This window comes from Cynoglossus semilaevis, chromosome 10 (assembly GCF_000523025.1).
Source record: "Cynoglossus semilaevis isolate Cse_v1.0 chromosome 10, Cse_v1.0, whole genome shotgun sequence".
NCBI classification, from domain to species: domain Eukaryota; kingdom Metazoa; phylum Chordata; class Actinopteri; order Pleuronectiformes; family Cynoglossidae; genus Cynoglossus; species Cynoglossus semilaevis.
Window position 1 is genome coordinate 11,036,973 of NC_024316.1, and position 22,074 is coordinate 11,059,046.

A 22,074-nucleotide genomic window follows, 5' to 3' on the forward strand; every position below is an offset into this window, starting at 1 on the left:
CTCTACGGAGCGTCATTTGCACTTTTTTTCCATATTATTTATTGCATCATTTCTAAAAATTAAATAAAAGTTACATTTTGGTTTGTAAATCAGCCTTAATATCAAACATTATAAAATGTAAAAGCAGTGACCAGTGACCAGGCATTATCCTGGTCAACCGTTTGTTAATCTGGGCTCAAACTCCAAACTATACAACAACACCACAAAATGGTGCATCATGAGGAGGCCAATCAGACAGTGGAGACCAAGGACTGTTTGTAGCTTACACTGTCAGTACAGCAGAATAGGCAAATACTCCAAAATGTCAACAGTTATTAAACTCACTTTGCAGACAGTTTAAAATAAAAAATGTTTGCTTCTTCTTCAACGTGCTTTGTTTAAAAATATTGACACTCAGAGTTGGACGAACTGGAACCAAGGTTCAAATAGAACAGCATGACTAAGTGTAATTTGGCTCTGAGTTCCATTCTTGGCCACTGAAAATGCACGCACACACAGACACGAGAATATGGGAACGCAGAGACTGTAGCAACAAAAGCAGGCCTGGAACAGAGAGGCTCTTTAAGGAATCTCATCAGAGATCTTCTTATACATCCTGCTTCTGGATTTGGACTGAATGCTGGTATTGTCCTCTGGGCGGACTTGAACTGTCAAAAACTGCCTGAGGAGCTGACATACAGCCATTCTATGTACTTCTACAGCTGTCATACCAACACGTGAAGAGTCGATCTGTGAATACCCACACATTATAGGAAGGGGACGTCATACGGCAGGAGCTGCTGCGGGGTCTTTTGACAACAGTTCTCTCTCTGTGCAGACATCAAACTGTGACAGAGTGACGTGGAAACAGCTCACTACGTTCATTAACTATGAAATCTCTACTACGTGCATGTGTGAAGGATCTAATGCTGTGGTACAGCAATCATCTTTACTGTATAACAATCATTAATATTGATTTCACATAAAAATATATTTAGCTAATATATGGTAAAAGCTCAATAAATCTCAATAAAGGATTTGGTCCTAAAATATTTAGATGAATATTTGCAATGGAGCTGTTTGTTTTCTTTTTATCATAGTCAGCTGACTGAGCAGTAACAAAATTGAATTAATTGAATATTGGTAAAACTTTCTCTCTCAAACATCTAGAGCGTAATCCATCTAAATCTCGTATATGAAACTGGTGGAGTTCAGTACCTCCAACAAGGTTAAGAACCACTGATCTAAAGGCTCTGGACTCACAGTTCAGCCTGGTCTATAAATAACGATACTTTTCTTTCATCAATCTGTACAATGCCAGTTTTAACGTTCATAAAAATCCATTTCATGTTGTTTGTGGTTTCTCTGAAGTGACTGAGGGATCTTGACATAAAAATATTTTCAAACCGCTGAACAACTCTGACGCAGAAGAAATAGTACAAACCAGGCTGTGCCAGAAACCCTGGTGGAAAAGATGGGGAATGTGTGCTGGAGGCATCCGTCCACATTCCCATGAGCTCATACAACACTGATGGAGTGTCCAAGCCCACTGCCAAATCCTTGGACTTGGAGAAAAGAAAAAAAAGATGGCAGCCTCTTTCAAAGCTCAGAACATTAAGAGACTTAGAGCTTTGTTATCCAAACCTGCTCTGGTCATTCTGCTCACGTTTCAGGTCTGCGGGTCTCACTCCAGGACCCTCGGTTAGTGTTCAGTTGAAGAATTACAATGCAGTTCCCATGGCACAGAGGTAAATTTATGATATAATTTTTCAACTGGATCCTGCCCTCCAACTTGAACCTCATTGTGCTCAGCTTTATGACCTTCCAAAGACAAACCCAACAATCCTCATCAACCCGGTCGTAATGACTTCAGGCAGAGTGAGTAAAAGAAGAGGAGTTTACTGTGACTCATAAACACAGGGTGTTGAACAGAAGCAAACACACACTTGTTCTACAAATCCAGTTTCTGGAACTGTGCAGCTACATTTCTGAGAATTGTTTTCAAATTGTAAAGTTTGAATTCCAATACATTTGGGCAACTTAAAAAGTAATGTCTATGAAGATTCTCAGTCATCCAGGTCAAGGTCAAGTTTAAAAAGTTCTGTCATGGCAACTGGACGTGAATTTTCTAAAAGAAGACGTTTCACCTCTCATCCAAGAGGCTTCTTCAGTTCTAACTGGTGGTGGGGAGTACAGCAAATATATACTCTGGGTGTGAAAGAATAAAGCTACTTCAGGTCCACCCTGTTGGGTGTGTAAACAGTTGGTAAGAGTCTGATGGGTCGTTGTGGTCCTCATCAGAACGGTTTTGGTCACCTGCCTCTTTGTTATGTGAAACTGAGGTGAATCTTTTGGGTATTGAGTGATGGTTTTACCAGGTTGACAAAAATGGCTTCTTTTACTTGGACAGATGGTTTGAGAGAGGGGTAAAAGAAGCCATTTTTGAAAAATCTGTGAGGCTGTGAAGGCTGACCCGTGTACCTTCACTGCACCACACCCTCCTCAGGATATTGTGTTTGGAACAGAATCTGGGGATGTAGCGTCCACAGGTGGTTTCTATTGTCTCCGTTGTGTTTGCGTGTGTGTTTCTGGCCTTCCTGGACCAGTAGACAAACAAACAACCTAATAATAACAGGATGACAGATCACAACACTGGAAAAGTGGGAAATAATGGCTGTAAAAACACAGGCGCACATGACTGGATTAGGGTTGGGCTTCCTGAAGATTTGGTCTGTTTCCATGAAAAGGTGTGGCAGAGAACAGAAAGCAAGGATGAAGCTGAAGCTACAGAAGTCAGAAAACATGTTCAATCAGATTCCTGACCCCCATCTGGGGGTCCTGCGTTCTAGTTTACATAAAATGAACCACAGCAGGGTTCCTGCATCCTCAGAGTGTTTCAACCACAACACTGACAGTCTATGAAAGGCTGTTCTCCTGTGCAGCTCCAGTCCAAACAGGTCTGTCATGATACGGTCCACTATCACCCAGATTTAGGTTGTACTCAGAAAAACAAATGGCCACCAAAAACAGCTTTTATGAAAGTGACCGGCCTGGTATTCAGTTAGGACCAACTGTAAAAGACATCTGTCTGAATTTGACAACAATGTCCTAGTTACCAGCTGTCTTTTCAAAGGACACAAAGGTATCTTGTTGAAAATTAAATTAATCTAAAATAAATAATTTAGCAAACAACCTCCTCTGGTCAGTGGTGGTACTGCACATTAGCAATAAAAGCTAAATGTGAGAGTTGATGCAGCTTTTCTTCAGCTATTAGCTATAATTGAAAACAGAAATACTGTCAGTGAATACTGTACAGTTTTTTACTCAGACCAAAGCACGGAGCTCCCACTTTCATGCTGAACCCACTATGTTCAAAGGAACAAGGCCGTGTTGAAAGATAACACGGCTCCATGCTTTGCCTGGCAAAAACTGTCTGCAATGAATCTCCACTTCTCTCCCTGTTCTCAGCTTGAGACAGTTCTTCCAGCTGTGAGATAAAAGAGGAGAAACGGAACATTTGGATTTAGACTGAAGTTCCTTTGACGTACAGACTGTTTTGTTCAAAGAAACAAATCAGGAACCATTTCATTTTTTACATTAGAGTGAAGTCAACCTTTCCTTTGTGGAAGAGATCAGACCAATGAAAAAATGTCACAGTGACGTCACACTTCATGGACTCAACATCTATAAATCTGTAAACACTTAAAACAGCCATTCTTATATAACTCTCTTGACTGTATTAGGGGTCAGTGAATCACAGTACACAGCAGTGACGGACTGTGATGCTCTTCTAAGATAAATAACAAAAACAACTAAATCCACTCTTTGGTTAAAACAATTTCCAGGTCTGTTTTTCTTTATTTCATTTTCAAATGTTATGTAAGTTTTGGGAATTGTTGTTTGTCTGTGTTTCAGAACATTTTGTAGACATGACATCAACAGTAAATTTAACATTTGTTTTCCAGAACAGAATGCCTTGGACCAAAATCGATGGAAAAAAAGTCAAAGCAAAAATGATTACACAATCACTGGAGTGTCTGTGGCCTTTGGTGCAATAAAATGTTTTACGGCAAAGTATGCTACAATTCTTGTCTACTGTTTACAAACATGTTGAGGACCACTGCTGCTGCTGTCATTTCACTGATGGCCACATCAGTTTCGTAAAAATTCAAAGTCAGTGGACAGAGAACAGGGTCGTTGGACATTGGACAGATTCCTTCATACCGTGAGAACACTCTCAGCCAAAAAACACAACCCTGTGGCCCTCAGCAGGTCAGTGAACCAGTCCGTGCTCTGTTGATATTTACAGTGAACATCAGTGGCAGCTGGGGTTGAGTAGAATCTGTGTTACTGTGTTAAAGGTTAGCAGCTGCTGTTCCTTTAACTGACACCCTGCAGAGCTAACGTGGGGTTTTCTCCATCATGTGAAAATGTAGCTGGCAGCACGGTCAAGCCAAACTGGGACGATGATGTTAAAAAATCAAACTTTAGAGTTTTTACATTTTAAAGAGATGACTATACTTTCTGAATGATACAAAGTCTTAGGTATTAACTTTATGGCTGAGAAAAGCTGAGAAAAAATGCTAATGCTAATTTTCGGTTGCACACAACTGTATTAAGGAGACGTTAGTTCTATGGTGGGCCAGAGTAGCACAAGGGTTGAAGGAGTTCAGTTTAGAATGAGTCATTACAAGTAGCCAATCAGCTTCAGGGCTGACTACATGAGTCAGGAATTAGATGAAAAAAGTTACCAGAATGTTTTATTGGAAAGAATATATACCAACAATTCAAAATTCCTTAAAGGTAGCCAAAACAGATAACAATTAGTTATGAGTTAACTGTTTGGCTTTGAATGGAGCAGAAACTAAAAGCGTGTACATAGAGCAGCAGAGTGGCGCAGCGGAAGCGTGCTGGGCCCATAACCCAGAGGTCGATGGATCGAAACCATCCTCTGCTAGGAGATGTAGCTCAAGTTTTTGTCTACAAAAAGTTACATATTTAGCCATTATGTGTCCGGAGCATTCAGTGCAGAAGTCCATTGTGGACATGTGAAAGAATGTCACAAATAAATATGAGGATCAGGTTAATATTCTAGAGCATACAGTATATTTTAGTATTATATATGAAAAGTACTGGACAATGACAAGTGACAGACAAAGGAACACATGGCCACTAATGAAAGTACTTTGAGAGCTAATGCCCATTATTTAAATATCCTACCATGGAGTGACCTAGAATGAAGACTGGTAGGTCTGGGTGACGGGACTTCATCAGGTCAATGTGCTGCAGTGAGTCTCTGATGTAAACCTGGAAGTCTTTGACGTTCATTCTTTCTCCTTCACTTTGACCGTGGCCCACTGTTGAATAAACAAAAAAAGTAAAATTTGTATTCAAAATACTAAGCATTGACCTTCTTTTAAATTAATGTGTACATTTATTTCTTAATAGCTGTAACTTGATCTAAAAGTGCACAGTTTTGTTCATGTATCTCATATTTTTGGTGGATTTTTGGAGCATTATAACAACAAGGGAAGTGATATTAGGCAGAGATTCAGATTCAGTAGGTGAGAGGGAGGGTTAGGAAAGGAGGAGCAACGATGAATACAAACACTGAGAAAGAAAGGAGACACGAGTCTCAAAGGTGTAAAAAAAATGTTAAGAGAGACGGAGGAAGCCCTGGTGAAGGAAAAGTGAGGATAGAGGGGAGTGGCGGGGTGGGGGGGGCTGAGAAAACAAGATGTGTGTGAGAGGAATAGGTGGGAAAAAAGAGGGGTAAGAAGAAATGAGTGGGGTGGGAAGGAGAAGGTGAGAAAAATGAACAACCAGGCCAGATGGAGCAGATGTGAAAAAAAATGACAGATGGGAGAAAATGTTAGCGCCCCCTGGATACCAAAGAAAAAAACAAAAACACCAATTTGTGCATGTTTGTACCCACAGACCTGTGATATCTATACAGTCCCTGGCTTTCTGCAGCAGCAGCGGCGGCGGCTGCGAGGTGAGGCTGGTTGCCATGGTGATTGATGAGAATCAATGTCACATGCAATTCTCTGCTCATCCTTTTTAGGTGTGCATGTGTGTGTGTGTGTGTGTGTGTCTTCTTGCAATATACTGACATCACTATACTGGAGATCAATAACCAATCACGATCAGCAGTGTTCTGTCTTTCCCTCTACACTTTTCCCCCTCAACATCTACCCTTTTCATCAGTTCTGGGGCTGATCTTTGACGGGTGGATGACATGAAAGAGATGTCCTTTGTAACTTTGAAAACTGATTTCCCATGGTGTAAACAAAGTTTATAGGGTAGCAAGCTAAATGAATTATTGGGATTTGACAATGTGGCGCTTTGGCCCAGAGGCAATGTCTCTGTCACTTGTGTGGAACCCCAGGGTTCACCTCCTGGTGCAGTGTGATTTGAGTGGTGGTCCTGGTTAAAAAAAATACAGTACAGCTATGCATGTAGATTGGAATGTTTATTTCAAATATGGCCATTAAAAGTAAGAAAAGTTAAAAAAATTACAAACCGGGTAGTGATAAATCTTAGCAACACTGTGTCCAACATGTGGCCAATGCAGCCCGAGTGCCACCACCTGTGTCAATCACAGGATGTGGAACATGTTTTTTGCTATTGAACAATAAGGAAAGGAAAGTGAACTCTTGTCATTGTGTCATTGTGTCACACAGCAAAATGACCTCTTTAACCCATCACCAAAGTGAACAGTGGGCAGCTTTTTGAGCGAGAGAGTGAGAGAGGACCTCAGTGGTAACTGTGGCAACCTTCCAGACCCAAGTCCACTTCCTTAACCACTAAGCCACCACTGCCCCACAATGTACCCCCGGTCACTTTGTCTCAAACACTTTAAATAATACAAATCAACAGATGAATGAATGATTTAATAATAAAATAAAAAACAAGTTTATGATTTGACCACGAATGTCAGTACTGTAGCAGAAGATTCATGCTTCATTCGCCATCCAGAAAACGTGAAATCACGTGTTAGCTATGAAAACGTGATGAAAACATTTGTTGTGTTAAGACTGTTGGTTGAAGACACAGCGCAGCGGCTCATTCATTAAACCAACACTCTTTTAATAAAAAACAAATCCAACATCCTATAACTCAAAGACTGCCACAGGAGAACGGACGATAAGAACCAGTTCAAGAGCTCGACTGTTGAACTCAGTATGTAAGTGTGTGTGTGTCTGTGTGTGTGTGTGTGTGTGAGAGACAAAACAATGAGACACCAGCATCTACAGGGACTTGTTCCAGTTCAGTCTTTTCCATTGTGACATTTCACTGCACGCCACTGAACAAATGGCTCCTCTGTGTGCAGCCTCACTCGCCCTCAGCCTTCACTCACTGCTTTATTAACTCAGCACTTTGTCACTGAGACCTCGATCTAAATAAATCATCCCACTCTGACGCTTAAACTTCATATCCCTGTATCGTCATCCACGTTCCTGTCACGGGTAGAACACACCGAGTACAACGCCACTGCTAACCTCCTGAGGTTGCGTGTGTGAGAGACACCAGCTACAAAGCACATAACTGAATATTCAGTTAGAGCATTTGTGGCAAACTCAAGGCCCGTGGGCCAAATGCGGCCCACAAAATCATTATGTGTGGTCCGTGGGAGCTAAAAAGTGTTTAATTGCCTTTAAGTTAATGACCTACTTAATGACTTATTTTCATTACAGAGAGCAATGTAGAATATTTGTAACTTGAATAAATAATAATCAATTGCAGAAACATGTATTAATATGTTATAGAGTAGTCAAAGCTATTGCTGATGAGGCCCCTGGTAGAAATGAGTTTGACTCCCCTGATTTATCACGTGCAAGTTTTGACGTAGAATTTCACTTAAATTCTGCGCCAAACACCGCAGACAATAACGTGCAAATTGTGTTTCATTCTTGGCTCTAGATTTAGATTATCTAGTGAAACCTGACCAGGAGTTCTATTCAAATACTCCACACAGCAGCACAAAAGACATCCTCTCTCTGCATCACTCTGTCATTTACATCCACTTAGTTTCCAAACCCACAGACTCGCTTTACCTTACAATGGCCAGACAATCAGACAATGGGGTGGAGGATGAAGGGAAGCAGCCGCGGCTGTAGGTGTAAACATATGCATGAATGAATGGGATGCAAGGTATGAGCTCGTGACCTACCGTGGTCGTGTGCAAATACCAGCAAAGACTGGTCCCTCAGTTTTTGTGCAATCTCATCATACGGCCCAGAATGCTCCCCGGTGCCATGGACGATAAACACCAGAGCCCTGAGGAGAGGAGCAGAGACAAACAGAAGGTGGCTTTGCTGTCTGTATCTGTTTTACGCAGTAAGCAAACAGCAGCAGCAGCAGAGCTGTATTTTCTTCATGTGTTTATTTTAACCTGAATTGTTTTTTTTTCAGGTGCAGAAGAGTGGAATAGGGCCAGACTATATAAAAAGAGGAATCTAAAAATGCATCAATCTATCTGTCTGAGTGTCTGCTGACTTAAAAACTACTGACTGTATATGAGAAATGGACAGAGTTGTCAGAGAAGAGCTGAGAAGGTTCTACTGGATTCCAAAGTAACTTCATATGTATGACAGTATAGGAAACAAAGGTTGTGAAGCTGGACAGGATGAGAACTTTAGGACGAGAGCCTCTCGTGCAACCTTTGGTTTCTCATCTTTATCCTGAGTACGTAATGATTTCTGAACCGTGTCCAACCACTGAAACTAAAATACCCACTGTCCTCAATTTCCATATTTTACATACTGTAATAAATGTCCTCTGAATAACCTCCATCATAGCAAGTGCAGGCTCATCTTATTGTTGTTGGTGAATACTGATCAAAACATATTCACACAGTAAAGATAGTTATATTCAGAATAATTGTTTTTACAGGTTTGAGAAACTTTAAGATAAAACATGTTTTAAAGCAGCAGTATAGTCAAAGACTTATGGATGAAGTAGCCCCGCCCATTTCAGAGATACAGTCTACGCATGAAACTGACTCTAGAAGAATTCCAGAATTCAATTTTGACAGAAACTTTGGTCATTTCAGTTATCAAATATATCAGAGGAGCAGAGAGAGACAGGAGAGTGAAAGAACGTGTCACAACGGAGGTTTAACCTTTCAGAGAAATGTCAGACATTTAATCCTGATAAACGCCTGTGGCAGTGGTGGGACGGGTTATTTATTTCATCTTCTACTTTTTCCTCTTAGTGCACACTGAGTGCTGCAGCAGCTCTGAAGTCCTCCACGCTTGTTTTTCTAATTAGCAGTAGCACAGAGAAGTGCTTCAAACAAGAGCTTCAATCAGAAGCAGCAGATAATTATTCCACATGAATTCTGCATGGAGGGAGAGTGGTGAGAAAGTGAGTGAGAGTATAAGGCCTAGCATGGTGGTGGTGGTGGAGGTGGAGGTGCAGCTGTTCATCAGGCTTCATTAGCACATCACTCCACTCTCACTAGTACTTACTTCCTGCAGACTGAGACCTCTCTGCACTCCTCGGGTCCATGTGTGTTAATGCGTGCGAGTGTGCATGTGAAAGACAGTCTTTGTATGAACATAATGTTCTGTGACACGCACACACACAGAGAGAGAGAGGGGTGGTGGAGTTTTAATGGGGCTAATCAGGGTTCATTGAAAGGAGACGACTACACAGTGAACCACATGACACTGAGATCTTATATATATACTGTATATATATATATATATATATTGTATATATAGATTATATATATATATATATATATGTATATACTGTATATATATATATTATTATTATTATTATTATTTTTCCTGGTCTGTCTGTGTATTTGAAAACAATTCTCCAGTGCTGTGATGACAGATGTCTGCAGCTGCTGGCATGGTGTGAAGAATGTTTTGGCTCAACATCACAGAGAAACTCTCACTCTGTGACCAGACACCTGGTGAACATTAAAACCTTTTAATCAATTTTGACTCAAGTGTTTTTGACTAAACTAAACTATATTTAGCAAGAGTCCCAATTCTGTCACTAGAACATTGGTGTAGTTTTATGACAAATTATCAAAAGTAAATACATCCAAATGAGAGAGAGAGAGAGCTTTTAGGTTAAGAACAAAACAGATAAACATTTATGTGTTCACACGCTTACAAATTAGCCAGAATATTCCCTTCTCCTGTCCTTCGTACTGTTTTCGGAAAAACATTTTAACAACTGTCTTGTTTTGAAATGAAGAGACAAACAAATGTAGAAATCAATGCCAACATTATGGAGACATAAACAAAAGTATTGAGGCAAAGGTCATAGAATCAACAATTAGGTAAAATAAGGTAAATAAAGGTAAAAATTAGTGCACAACAATTGCGTTTAGTTGGAAATAGGTTTTGTAAATGAGATTGGAAGCAACTTCATTGTCACCACTGTTTGAAGACATACATTATTTAGTGTGTAATGTTCTAGATACAAGCACAGGCCTTTTTCATTTTTCATTCTCATTATAATTCTCTCTTTAACTCTTCACACTCTCTCTCTGGGAACAGCAGATCCACTTGTCTCCCACACTGTTTTGGTAGCTGGAACAACATGGCTTATTATTAGCCCTGATTGAAAACACAACATGAACAGGAGAGAGTTTGGTCCTCCCTCTGGTCTTACTCACAGCTACTCCAAACAACACAGGCACCAAAACAAAGCCGGTGCCCTAATCCTCCTCAGCCCCGGGCTGAATCACAAACCTCCTCACTCCTCAAGTGCCACACTCTTCACATGCCAGTGTGATGTTCACAGGAAAAACGAGAAAAACGGAGATATTTATCTCTGGTCTTCACGCATCTGCACGAAAACAGGTGAACAACCAGAACTGTGACAACTTTATGCTAAGATAGGGAGTTGAAGACCAGTAACGTGACTAACACTGGCATGTTAATCTGATTAGACGGAGCCTGTTGTTTTAAAGGATTACCTTTTGTAACTGTAACACCTCTATGGCACAAGAATATTAAGGACATTATGTAATTAACTTAGGAGTTCACTGGTGGTGCAGCTTTATTAAACAGAGTGACCTTATGGCGTAAGCCAACATGAATGACTCACAGTTAATGACGTGTTAAAAATGATTTTTATCTGACAGCCTGTTAAACCAGATCTCTAACTGCCCAGTTTATCCAGAAGAGACTCTGGTTGGAATCTACGGCTTTGCTCATAGATTCCCGAGCAAAGCCGGAGGGTGAGATGAGTGCTCATCTCACTCTACAGATAAGAGTGAGATGAGCAATGTGACAGGTGGAAATCAAGATGGTGGACGATGAGGAATGAAGTGTGACAAACAAACCCAAAAGGAGAGCCAAAATTGTCAGAAGGAAAACACAGAAGGCAGTATTTGGTAGTAATATACTACTGTATCTAAACAACTAAGAGTCAGAGTCAGAGTAGCAGATGAACTTAAAATGGCTTTCTGTAACTTGGCTCAATACAATATATTGCTCTGACAAGTCATGATATAATTTCAACTAAATAGGACTCTAAGACTTCTGTTCTGAACAGATAGCTAAATTAGTGGGCCACTGTGCAGGCATAGATGCATTCATATTCTGTTAGCATCACTATAGTACAGTTCATCACTACATATACAATGTTGGAATATATAGAATTTTGTTAAACTTTCCTGGGGCTCAGATAAACTTGAGTTCAAGGAACCAAAACTTAACAGCATTACGTTTCTTTTACTGAAAGTACCACCGTCTTGAACAACTACATTAGACCAACAAATTCTAATAATCATGTGAAAACAGCAAATGAGGAAAAACAAGGTTCCATCTTACAAAAATACTAATATATACATTTGTTTCTCCTCATTGTTTTACATTACGATCAAGTCAAGGATCCCATTTGGCACCAAGAAACATTTACTAATTTTCTTTCATCGAAAGCCATGTGGTTGCAGCCTAATATTAGACTTCATTGTTCGTGTCAGTGTTGCCCCCGGACAAAGGCGTACCAGGAAAACATTACAAAGCATTTAATTAGGCAAATTATTCTCAGATGACAAGTCTAACAGAGGCAGCAGCCGCCCGCAGCTAAATAAAAAAAAATAGATTTTTTTCCCACCACAGAAACATTAACACATAATAGGATGAACACAACACTATTATAAAGCAGGAACAGTCACTGCACTATGGTGTTCTTAACTGTCTATTACTGAGGTTTTATTCCAGTTAGGTACAAACATCTGTACAACATAGACCTGCAGTGCATTCATCACTGAAAAAAGTCCAAAGTCTCAGAGCCTACAGCCTCAGTCGGTGTTGACTGGAACACCGTCAGCTATGATGATGCTCCCGCTCTCTCCCTCCACCTTTCACCTACATCCATTTTTATGCACTTCCGCCCTACCTAGAAGTAATTTTCAATTAGCCCCAAAAGTAATAAATTGCTTTAGATAAATCAATTACCATTTAGTTATACAAATGTAGATTTTTATATTTTAAAATAAAACATTGGCCTAAAGGATAAGATTCAAGTTTTGTGTGTCAACTGTAAATAACCTCAAAAATCAATACCAGGAAAAGGTCATGTTGATTTTTGTGCAATCAATATGTTATGTTATTACTGGAGTTGACACAAAGACCTCTGTTGATGTCACTGCTGTCCTTATAAGTCAACATCTGTACCCTAAAGAACATAAACCAGACATCCAAACATGGTGCTTCTGAAAATAATCTGCAGCTATTTGCTGATGACATCACTTTTTCATCCCTGACAAAAAATATTCTGATGGATGAAGATGAAGAATCATTTCAGGCTTATCAGATTTTACACCAGATTACTTGACAAACCAACCTGGGGTTTGAGGACTAGCTGGTCTCGAACTCAGAGCCTTCAGTTCCAGGGACCCCCGAAATAGGTAACTTCATAAATAAATAACTAAGTAGATGAGTTATTTTGATGAATTTTACATGTATTTTTGACTTCTATGTGAATTAAAATTAACTTTATAGGGAGAGTCTGGTTCTGGTGGTCTGACATTGCAATGTAATTGCTCAGAATGCATCATTTCTAAGAATGCAACATTAAAACGAGATTAATTCCACCTTAAAACAAAGCACTGGGAAACTCCACAAGTCATTATTTCCAACTACCTGTTGGTTTTGGACTTGGGCTCTAACAGTTTTTCAGCTTGCGTTGACTTTATAGTATACAATTATATATATATACGTATATATATCTTTTGTTTCTAAAAAAAAAAAAAAAAAAATCAGGAACCTATCATTCCTGCACTCTCTGCCACTCACTGTGAGATTGAATATCAAGTAACCTGTGGAAACCTCCCCCATCCCTGCTAAACAACCGCTTCTCTCCAAGAACCGTCTGGCCTGCAGGTGCTGGAGAGTTCAGTCAACAAATAGTTAACTATTAAGCCGACAGGCTGTCAGTATTACCATTCCATCTCGGGGATAAAATAACTGACTGTAAATGTACTTATTTGATGGAGAACAGTGTTTCAAGTTTTTCTTTTCATGAACACAGGTCAGAACATTGATTGCATCATCCCACATTACCATTCCATAAATCCATCACTTATTGACAGATTAACACTGTGGTAACGTCTCCACTGTCTGGAGTCTCGTATCTCCCAGACTGCTGCTGGAAATACATTTTGGACTGTAAATCTCTAATGCACAGTTTTCCGTCAACGGTTTCAGAGTTTCCCTCTGTCAAGTTTTAACTGTGATTTATATGAAGAGAATTGAACTTCTGGTACTGTATGTAGAAATTCAGTTTTAAAAATCTGTCCTTGTATTAACACTAATAAGACGACTGTAAGCTTATGGACAAGCTGACTGCAGGGCATTACATTCACACATTAGCTGCTACCATGCTGTGTCACATTGTGCTGAGTTACTAATCTGAGTAGGTGTGTAGCTGTAAGCCTGGAGACTCCACCGTCCAGTTCCACTGAGGGCTCTTTTGTTGTGAGACATCAGGGCTTGTCGTACAACAGAAGGTGTGTGAGAGAGACATTCTTACATGTGGGATGATAAGACACACCGACACCAGACTGTCTGGACGAGCTTGATTAGTGCAGCCCTACAAGACAAAAACGTTGTGCTTCATAATGTATATTTGCTTGTTTGGTATAAAACATCAGGGAGGGAGCGTCTACTGTAGGTGAACAGAGGAAGTGCAGTCGGGCTGAAAATAAGGCATACATGTGTGTATATATATATATATCATACTTTTTAGGGTAGTCGTAAAAATACTTTCTGATACCTATTATAGGAACTTCTTTTTTATCTGCACAGAGAGTGAGGGTTTGCAGATCTATGAGTTTCTGCCTTATCTGTTTCTATTATTAACATCTGGGCAGCCATGAAGAGGAGAATCAGACAACACTAACCTTTGTTGTCCAGTTCAAGACCACGAGACTAGGGGAACAGTGCACTCGTAAACTCCACACAACTAAAAGTGAAATAGGGATGTGACCAAACACGTAGGCCATACGTCCGCTGTATTACGTGGTATCTATTTATGGCTCAGTTTATTTCCTAGCAAACAGAATACACTGTTGTTTGAAAGGACACAAACACAAAGTTCTTTAAAAAATGTATTTTCATAAGTTTCTCAATGTCAACTACATTAATGACAGGAGCCACTAACATTTGCATCTATATGTCATAATAATAGAATGGCACATTTGCATGACAAGCTACCACTACCTAATGGACACTATACAGCTGAAACCCTGGAATGGAGCAAAAACCCAAAACCTTTTTTATGTATATTTCCTTGAGAATACTCTCTACTTTTAGGGTAAATTATACTTACTATGCCTGTGTTTTTTTTTTTTATTGTGGAGACACATTTGGCACATTGCATTATTCTTCTTGGTAGTGCACACAAGAAAAGAAACAAAAACCATCTTCAGTACACGTGTCTGTGTGTTTATTCACTGCTGTCAGTTTTCCCTGTCAGTTGACACTCTTGTCTCAAGACTAAAAAAGCACCACAAGTTACTGTTCCTCATTGCTGCTCTGAATGTTGACCACAGTGCAACACACTTCCTGTTTTACTGCACACACCAGCGTGTGGTTTTACTGAAAACATTCTGATTCCATATGGGACCTGCAACAACTGCAGTGCCTGAGAATCTGCTGCAGCCACAAGCTCCAAAAAGCATTTACAGCCTGAGTTTTAGTGGAGCAACAAACATAAACAACACAGCATTCAAACTAATTAAAATCCTTCCTGTTTCACTGCACACACCAGTGAAACATGAGATATTTACACCGCCACCGTAGGAAATTCTAGATGACTCTTTGAGGGTTTCATTATCACTGTGTGAACTTCCTTGACAATGGCCTCAAGCTAACAAAACATAGTTCATAATTAACTTGTACAACAAGTGCTTGTCATACGCTAGTCTCTTCATTAAAAGTACACTTTTCAAACTCGCTACATCCACTCCTAGCAATAGGGTGTAGTAAAGTCTGTGGTTTTACTGAAAATATTCTTTGTCTCCATATGGGACGTCCAACAACTGCAGTGCCTGAGAATCTACTGCAGCCACAAGCTCCAAAAAGCATTTACACAACCTGGGTTTTAGTGGAGCCACAAACATAAACAACACAGCATTAAAACTAAGTAAAAATAGCCTCTAATGTCTTCAGTATTAAGATTGGATCACTACAACACAACACGGCCTGTTGTGGACTCTCTCTCTTTCATGAGTACATGTGTCACTGACTAGCCTGCAGTTGAAGAGCTCTTATGTAAGCAAAACAAAGACTCATCTCTGAAACACGGAGAGACCTGCAGCAGTCGTGATTATACTTTCAACATTCAAGTGATCTGATTCAATGGGCAGCAATAATGTACACTTACATGTAAATATTGTTTGTTTTCTTTGTTATGGTAGACCACTACTAACCAGAGGAGCTGTAAAATGACGATGAAGATTTTGAAGACGTTTGTAAGAACCCCACTGAATAGCATAGTGTATGTTATTACATCAAAACACACAATAATACACTAAAGGTATTTAACTTCAACAACAATTACCATTTAACTACCTCACTGTTACAACCGTGGAGAGGTCATTTCAATACAAAGGAAAAAAAACCAACTCTATTTAAGTCTTCAAACCGACAGAGTATTGGACATGCCTGAAAAAATCTTTAGTTTTGTTAAGGTGTTTGTTTCCTAACAGAACATGTTTTACATTAGGTCCAACTCTTGTCTTTGTCTCTGATGTTAACAAATCTACAAACTACCCATGAGGCCAATGAGACACCAAACTGGAGGCAGAGAAGTGCCAAGCACTGACTGACTGGTTGTGTTAAAAAAAAGCTGTTATGCCAGAGGAAAAGGTCGTGGGATCAGCACAGGTAAGGGTGGTGACACCGATACCAGTGTTTGTGTTATGGACTGTTATTTGGTTAAAACCAGATGTAACATCTCATATCTATATTGAACTTTAGCCACGTCTTAACAACAACCTTTTGAATGTTTGTCAATTTCTCACGTCGAAGGCTGAAATGTGAAATTCACATCATTAGGCATGTAAGTTATCATTAAAGGTTACATTTAGTTAGTTCAATCAGACTTGGACAGAACCAGGACAAGATAATGTTCCCCTGAGGACATGTGTATAAAGACATCACTGTGGACAAACTCTGAGAGATAATGAAAGGTTTGGTTCCTCAGTATCTCTGAAAACTAAACACTCATCTGAATGGCTAAAGCAAAGGCTGCTGCTGCTAATTAATAAATGTGCTAATGCCCACTAAACACAGGACTAAAGCATATGTACTCTTCAGCTTAAATGTCCCAGTTAGCATTAATACCGGATTTGGAAGAAACAATTGTTTGACTAAATAATTAGTTTGAAGTGGAGCCAGAAAACTACTCAGGACAGACTGTTCCTATCTTCTCACATACTGCACTAGGTTTGTACACATGGCTCATGACTACATTCATATGTAAAAGTTGTGTTAAGTTCTGTGCAGTAAACCCATATGTTTAACACATGGGGATGTCAAAGACACGTGTAAAATTACACCAGACGACCAGTTTGACGTGGAGTAACAAAAACTTAAACTTAAATCAGACAAATACAATAAACAAAATAAGGCACTGAATGATTTAAACAGTTTAATCTGATTAATAACAAGGTGGATTAGATAATGCTACATAGGCTTTCTTTTTAATTTATGTTATTTCTTTGGGAACTTTCAGCCCTTCATTATGACTTCCAAGATGTAACTCCACTGTGTTGGCGTGGGTGAGTGACGTACTGTACTGATGTACAGTACAGTACGTCCGTTCTACCTTACAACAAAAATTGAGTAAATCTGTATATCGCTAGTTTCAATTCTTCTTTAAAAACAATTGCTCTTTACATTTATAATTTGTATTACTTTCCAATTGACAATTCATTTTGAAACTCTGTCTGCTCTGCTTGTGTGAATTACATTTTTGGTGTGAAAGCAGAAGTGGAAAGGTTTGAAGGAGGACCTCATTTTCCCAAGGCGACAAATACTGTGGCTGCAGCCGCCATTGATACTGTGTCCTGTCATACTGTACTCACATGCTTTCTCCTCTTAAATGGATCACATTTATTAATAAGTTGCATCTTGTTCTATACCACCGACTGTGATGTTTCAGGAGAATGGCTACTGGAGTCAGTTTATACATAGCATAAAAGACAGGTAGCCAAATTCTCTACGTGATTGATACCGTTTCTTTTTGCAGTGGGGAAACAAGCAAACGAGGTTCATCCCTTTTTATTTACTCGTACGTTTGCCCCACTGGTTTAAACAGTAACATACACCTAACTGCCCTCATGGCCGTACGGTTGGACCTCATGTGACCCCAGCAGTTCGAAATTTAACGACCCTGTGAGCAGGGTTTTCACAGTGAGCTACAGAACAATGGCTATAAATAAAAACACATTTAAACAAGTGTTAAGGGAGGGAGAGGATGTGTGGGTGAGTGTGTACGAATGTTTGTGTGTTTATGTGGTTGTTTCCGTTGCCATTTCCCCTTGGCATTCTATTTATGTATTCATTGCACAAACCTTGGCGGCTCCACAGGCTCCCAGTAGCGGCAGAACAGGTGCAGTCCGTCGGCGTTGACAATGTGCTGGAGGTCCGTGTACAGGACTCCCTGCGGGCTCCGCCGCTCCGGCATGGATGCTGGGTCTGAAAGAGACAAACCACCGAGCAGCGGTAATACGTCGCTGCCGTAGAAAAAGCAGCTTAAGCCGGCGGCGAGCAGGCAGGTGGCGGCGGTCACCGCACGCATTATTCCGACTATAGGCAATGTTTGCGATGACAGGATTAGTCGGTTAGGAATATGTCGGTTATAATCCCAACATGCACAAAACACACTCTCGTCAACAGAAAAGCACATACACACCGTTAACACACAAACGCGCACACGCTGTCCGAGTGTTACGTCACAAGACCATATGGCCGATTTTCACCAAGGTCTCTCTCTCTTTCGCTGTCCCTCGCGCGCGCGCGCACATACGCACACGCACTAAACCTTCTCTTCACAGACACTTAATACAACCCATTACGTCCAAAATTATTATTATTATTATTATTACAACACGTGCAGCATAAAACATTTTCATTTAAAAAAATACTTTTATTTAAGTGCTGTGTTCTGTCTATTTTACTCTAAAGTCTATTTTGCCTCATCTAATCTAAATCTAATCTAAAAATTAAGGACGCATAATTCCAAACTAAATACTAAGTTTCTGACGGTGCATACATTCATCAACATCAACATTTACACTACCCTTACCCAGGTCAAAGGTTACTCTTCTTTTCCCAATCTCTCTGATCTTCAGATTCTAATCTGCAGGTTACACTTGACATTTAAGGGATTTAAGGGACAGCGCCAACGTCTCCTCAATATTCTACTTTTCTTAGTTTGGCTTCAAGGTGTGTTCTTCCACAAGGCTATTTTTAACAGGTCCGTACTGGTTGGCAGCTATTCTGTTACGTCTTACTAGTTTTTTTTATAGCGCTTTTAAAAATGAATTTTCCCTTTCAACTTCTGCCAGTGTTGTTCTGTACTAGATAGATGTCACATAATAAAAGTTGTTACAGGACACTGAAAGTATTTTCTAACAGGGATATACATTTCAACCTCGGTATTAAAAAACTCTGATAAAAGACAATATATATCCACCCTTTAATCCAAGAGGAAGACATAATTACAGTATAACTAAGTGAAAGTGATGCTAATTACTATAAAACAAAACTGCTAATCGACCTCAAGTGTGATTGGCTGTGATATATAAACAGTCGGCTTCAGTCATCCAACATTACTTTCTTTTATGACTGCCTTGTCTTTATTTCATCTCTGTGTCATTTACCTATTGTCTTTAAAACGTCCTTCTTGACATCTTTGACTATTTGTTGTAGTCGTCTCCAGTGCTTCATGGCCATCTTGCTCGCCATCTTGCTCTCTCTGAATTACTGATCCTCTGTGGTGTTTGGCAGCATTTGTCATGTGTGACGTTGCATCACTGCCTCCTCATCTACCATTTGCCTCTTCTTTTTAGTGTTGGACTTTCCGGACAGGTAGGAGAAAATATCAAAGGACCTTAACTTATCCAAGGAACAGAGATCAAAGCGCAGTGCTACCTTTGACAAGCCTTAATCTGGCCTCTGGCCAGGTCTGCACAACTTCCAACCTCTTCAAATAGACAGAAATGTTCCCCCACCCTTTACTCCACCACTTCAAGAAGCAACCCAACGTGAGGATTAGAAAACTACGCAAAACAGTTAAATGACTCTCAGCTGCACATTTTTTTGAAGGTCTCCCACAGCAGATAGTTCACATATGTGACTTGGTTTTACTCTGATGCCCTTCATTACACAACTCTCCCATTTATCAGAGACGAGGCTAAGGTTTTCTCAGAGATCCGCTACGGTAAGCTTAATGTCTACATCGACTGGACTGAATTAAAGCGACCAAGCTCATTTTAAAAAATACACCCAAGAATAACCAAAAGTCGAATTCAGAAGGCTAACATATTAGCTATACAGTATGTTAGGCTGGGGAATCACTTAGGGCAGACAAATAACCAAGAGTTAGAAGTGGTTAGAAGTACATGAACTGTGCTTAAAACAAGGAAGAATTTGAAAGACTTCTTAAAGTAGGTTACTACTATAACCTGCATTTATTAATAAATGAAAATTTCAGCTTTTGATTTTACATTTTACACTGTAGGGGCTACACACAACAGGATGCATTAAAATAGCAAACAATGAATGTAATTATAAAATTAAAACAAACACTGAAGCACATTGTGATAAATGGAATGGAATATAAAGTTCTTGGAAAGGATACACCATCTCTTAAGCAAACCTTTAACATTTCCGCACTATATATATATATTTACACACACACACACACACCTTGCACAGTACAGTATGAGAAAGCAGGCAAACCGCTCCAGGAAAAAATAGCCCCGGTGTAAAGCTCAGGTGTCACCTTTCAGGTTGGGTGACCTGACAGGCTGCAAATGCTCACACTTCAATATTTATAGGCGTAGATAACCAGTCTGATAAAGATGACTCAAGTCCATTAGCCATTCATCACGCTTTCATATTATGACTGCTGCAGATTCCCATCATTCGGCAACGTCAGCAATGCTTTGGAAGCGCGGACGTCGCTTTCAGTGCGCACCCCCGCGGGACTTATGGCACAATTCAGCTGCTGCAAGAAGCAGCGCACACGACTGAAGCATTGGTTAACGAAGAAAGACAGACAGCATCACCATACATTTGCAGAAAGAAGCCAAACACGCGCGGACAGAGGGGGGATCCTCTGTAGGAATGTGCCGAAAAAGACTGGTTTGTTTTCATCTGTGGTGCAAAGATCCCGCGTATGGCTGCACAGGAGGACGCTATTGGTTCATGGCATCGTTGTACATCGGTGTTAAAGCCTGCAGAGCAGCGTGCACCGTCATATTTGAGACGTGTTTTAAAAAGATGATATTAGAGTAGAATAACGGATCTCGCACGTACGTCTATAGAGGAAAGTTCTTCTAATTGACACCGACATTCTTGAGTTCTCGAACACTGTATCTGCTCAATTAATGCAATTACTTCTTAATGATGCACCAAAGAACGATGCACCTGTTAGAAGAAAATTGATGATTTAGATTAAGAAGATGGATCTAACCTGTGCGTCTGCAGCCAAGTTTCAGCTTCTTCTCTGGACTCTTGCTCTCTCTTACCCTCTCTTTTTTCTTTCTTTTTCTCAGTCCCTCTTACTCTACACTGTCTACGTCTCTCCCTCTATTCTCGCCACCCGCCACAGGAAGAATGCAGTACGCGACGTTTGAAGAGAAACCAAATGAGCCTTCACCCATACCCCACCTCCTCTCTCTCTCTCTCTCTTTCTCCCTCTCTCTCTCTCTCCACACACACACACACGTGTGCGCAGTGTCAGAATACCTCATCAAGTCATACAACCAAAACTGGAACCACAAACATATGTGAACTCTAACCTTTAAACAGAGCTCTATTTCACAAGGACTTGCGGGTCCATGCGGTCAGTAAATCATGTCACTGTCTGTTGTTACGGAAGGTAATTTAAACGAATAAAATTATCATAAATTTACTATGAAGGAATAAAACAATTGCACCAGTAACGAAAAAAAGTTAAAAAAAATGTATATACGTATATACATATGTACTGTATATATATATATATATATATATATATATATATATATATATATATATACACATATGTGTGTGGGTATATATATACATACACACACACAAAATATGTATATAGGAAATGACAAAATATATATATAAATGTATATAAGGTCTTATCACCACAAAACTTGCAATATAAATCTTTTTAAAACCTGGAATTCAATAAATTACCACCAGAGGAAGTTAAACATTCATTGATATAAACACTAAACAGTACTGTGAGCCCACTCCAAACCCATCAGCCTCTTTGACTGCCCACATGTGGCTAACAACACACCACTAAATAAACTTAGCTTAAAACAAGTACAAATACTTGTACTATACCAAGTATGCTGCTTGAGGCAAAAATTGCACTGCAAAATGG

The 22,074-nt window shown here is 39.8% G+C and overlaps 1 protein-coding gene and 1 non-coding gene across 4 annotated transcripts in view; one reads left to right on the forward strand and one right to left on the reverse strand.

Moving 5' to 3' along the window:
* mgll (monoglyceride lipase) overlaps positions 1-21,459 on the reverse strand; it is a 30,749-nt gene extending 9,290 nt beyond the window's left edge. The window contains exons 1-4 of one of the 3 annotated variants that reach the window (XM_008318732.3): positions 21,166-21,459; positions 18,038-18,161; positions 8,153-8,259; positions 5,200-5,336 (exon numbers count right to left, since the gene is read on the reverse strand). In XM_008318732.3, the coding sequence (XP_008316954.1) occupies positions 5,200-5,336; positions 8,153-8,259; positions 18,038-18,150 (357 nt within the window). In that variant the 5' untranslated portion in view covers positions 18,151-18,161; positions 21,166-21,459. The other 2 variants (XM_008318731.3, XM_008318730.3) reach the window with 2 other exon arrangements.
* Positions 4,865-4,936, forward strand: trnam-cau (transfer RNA methionine (anticodon CAU)). Its single transcript has one exon. It is a non-coding gene; the product is annotated as a tRNA-Met (tRNA).
* Positions 21,460-22,074: the final 615 nt, after the last annotated feature.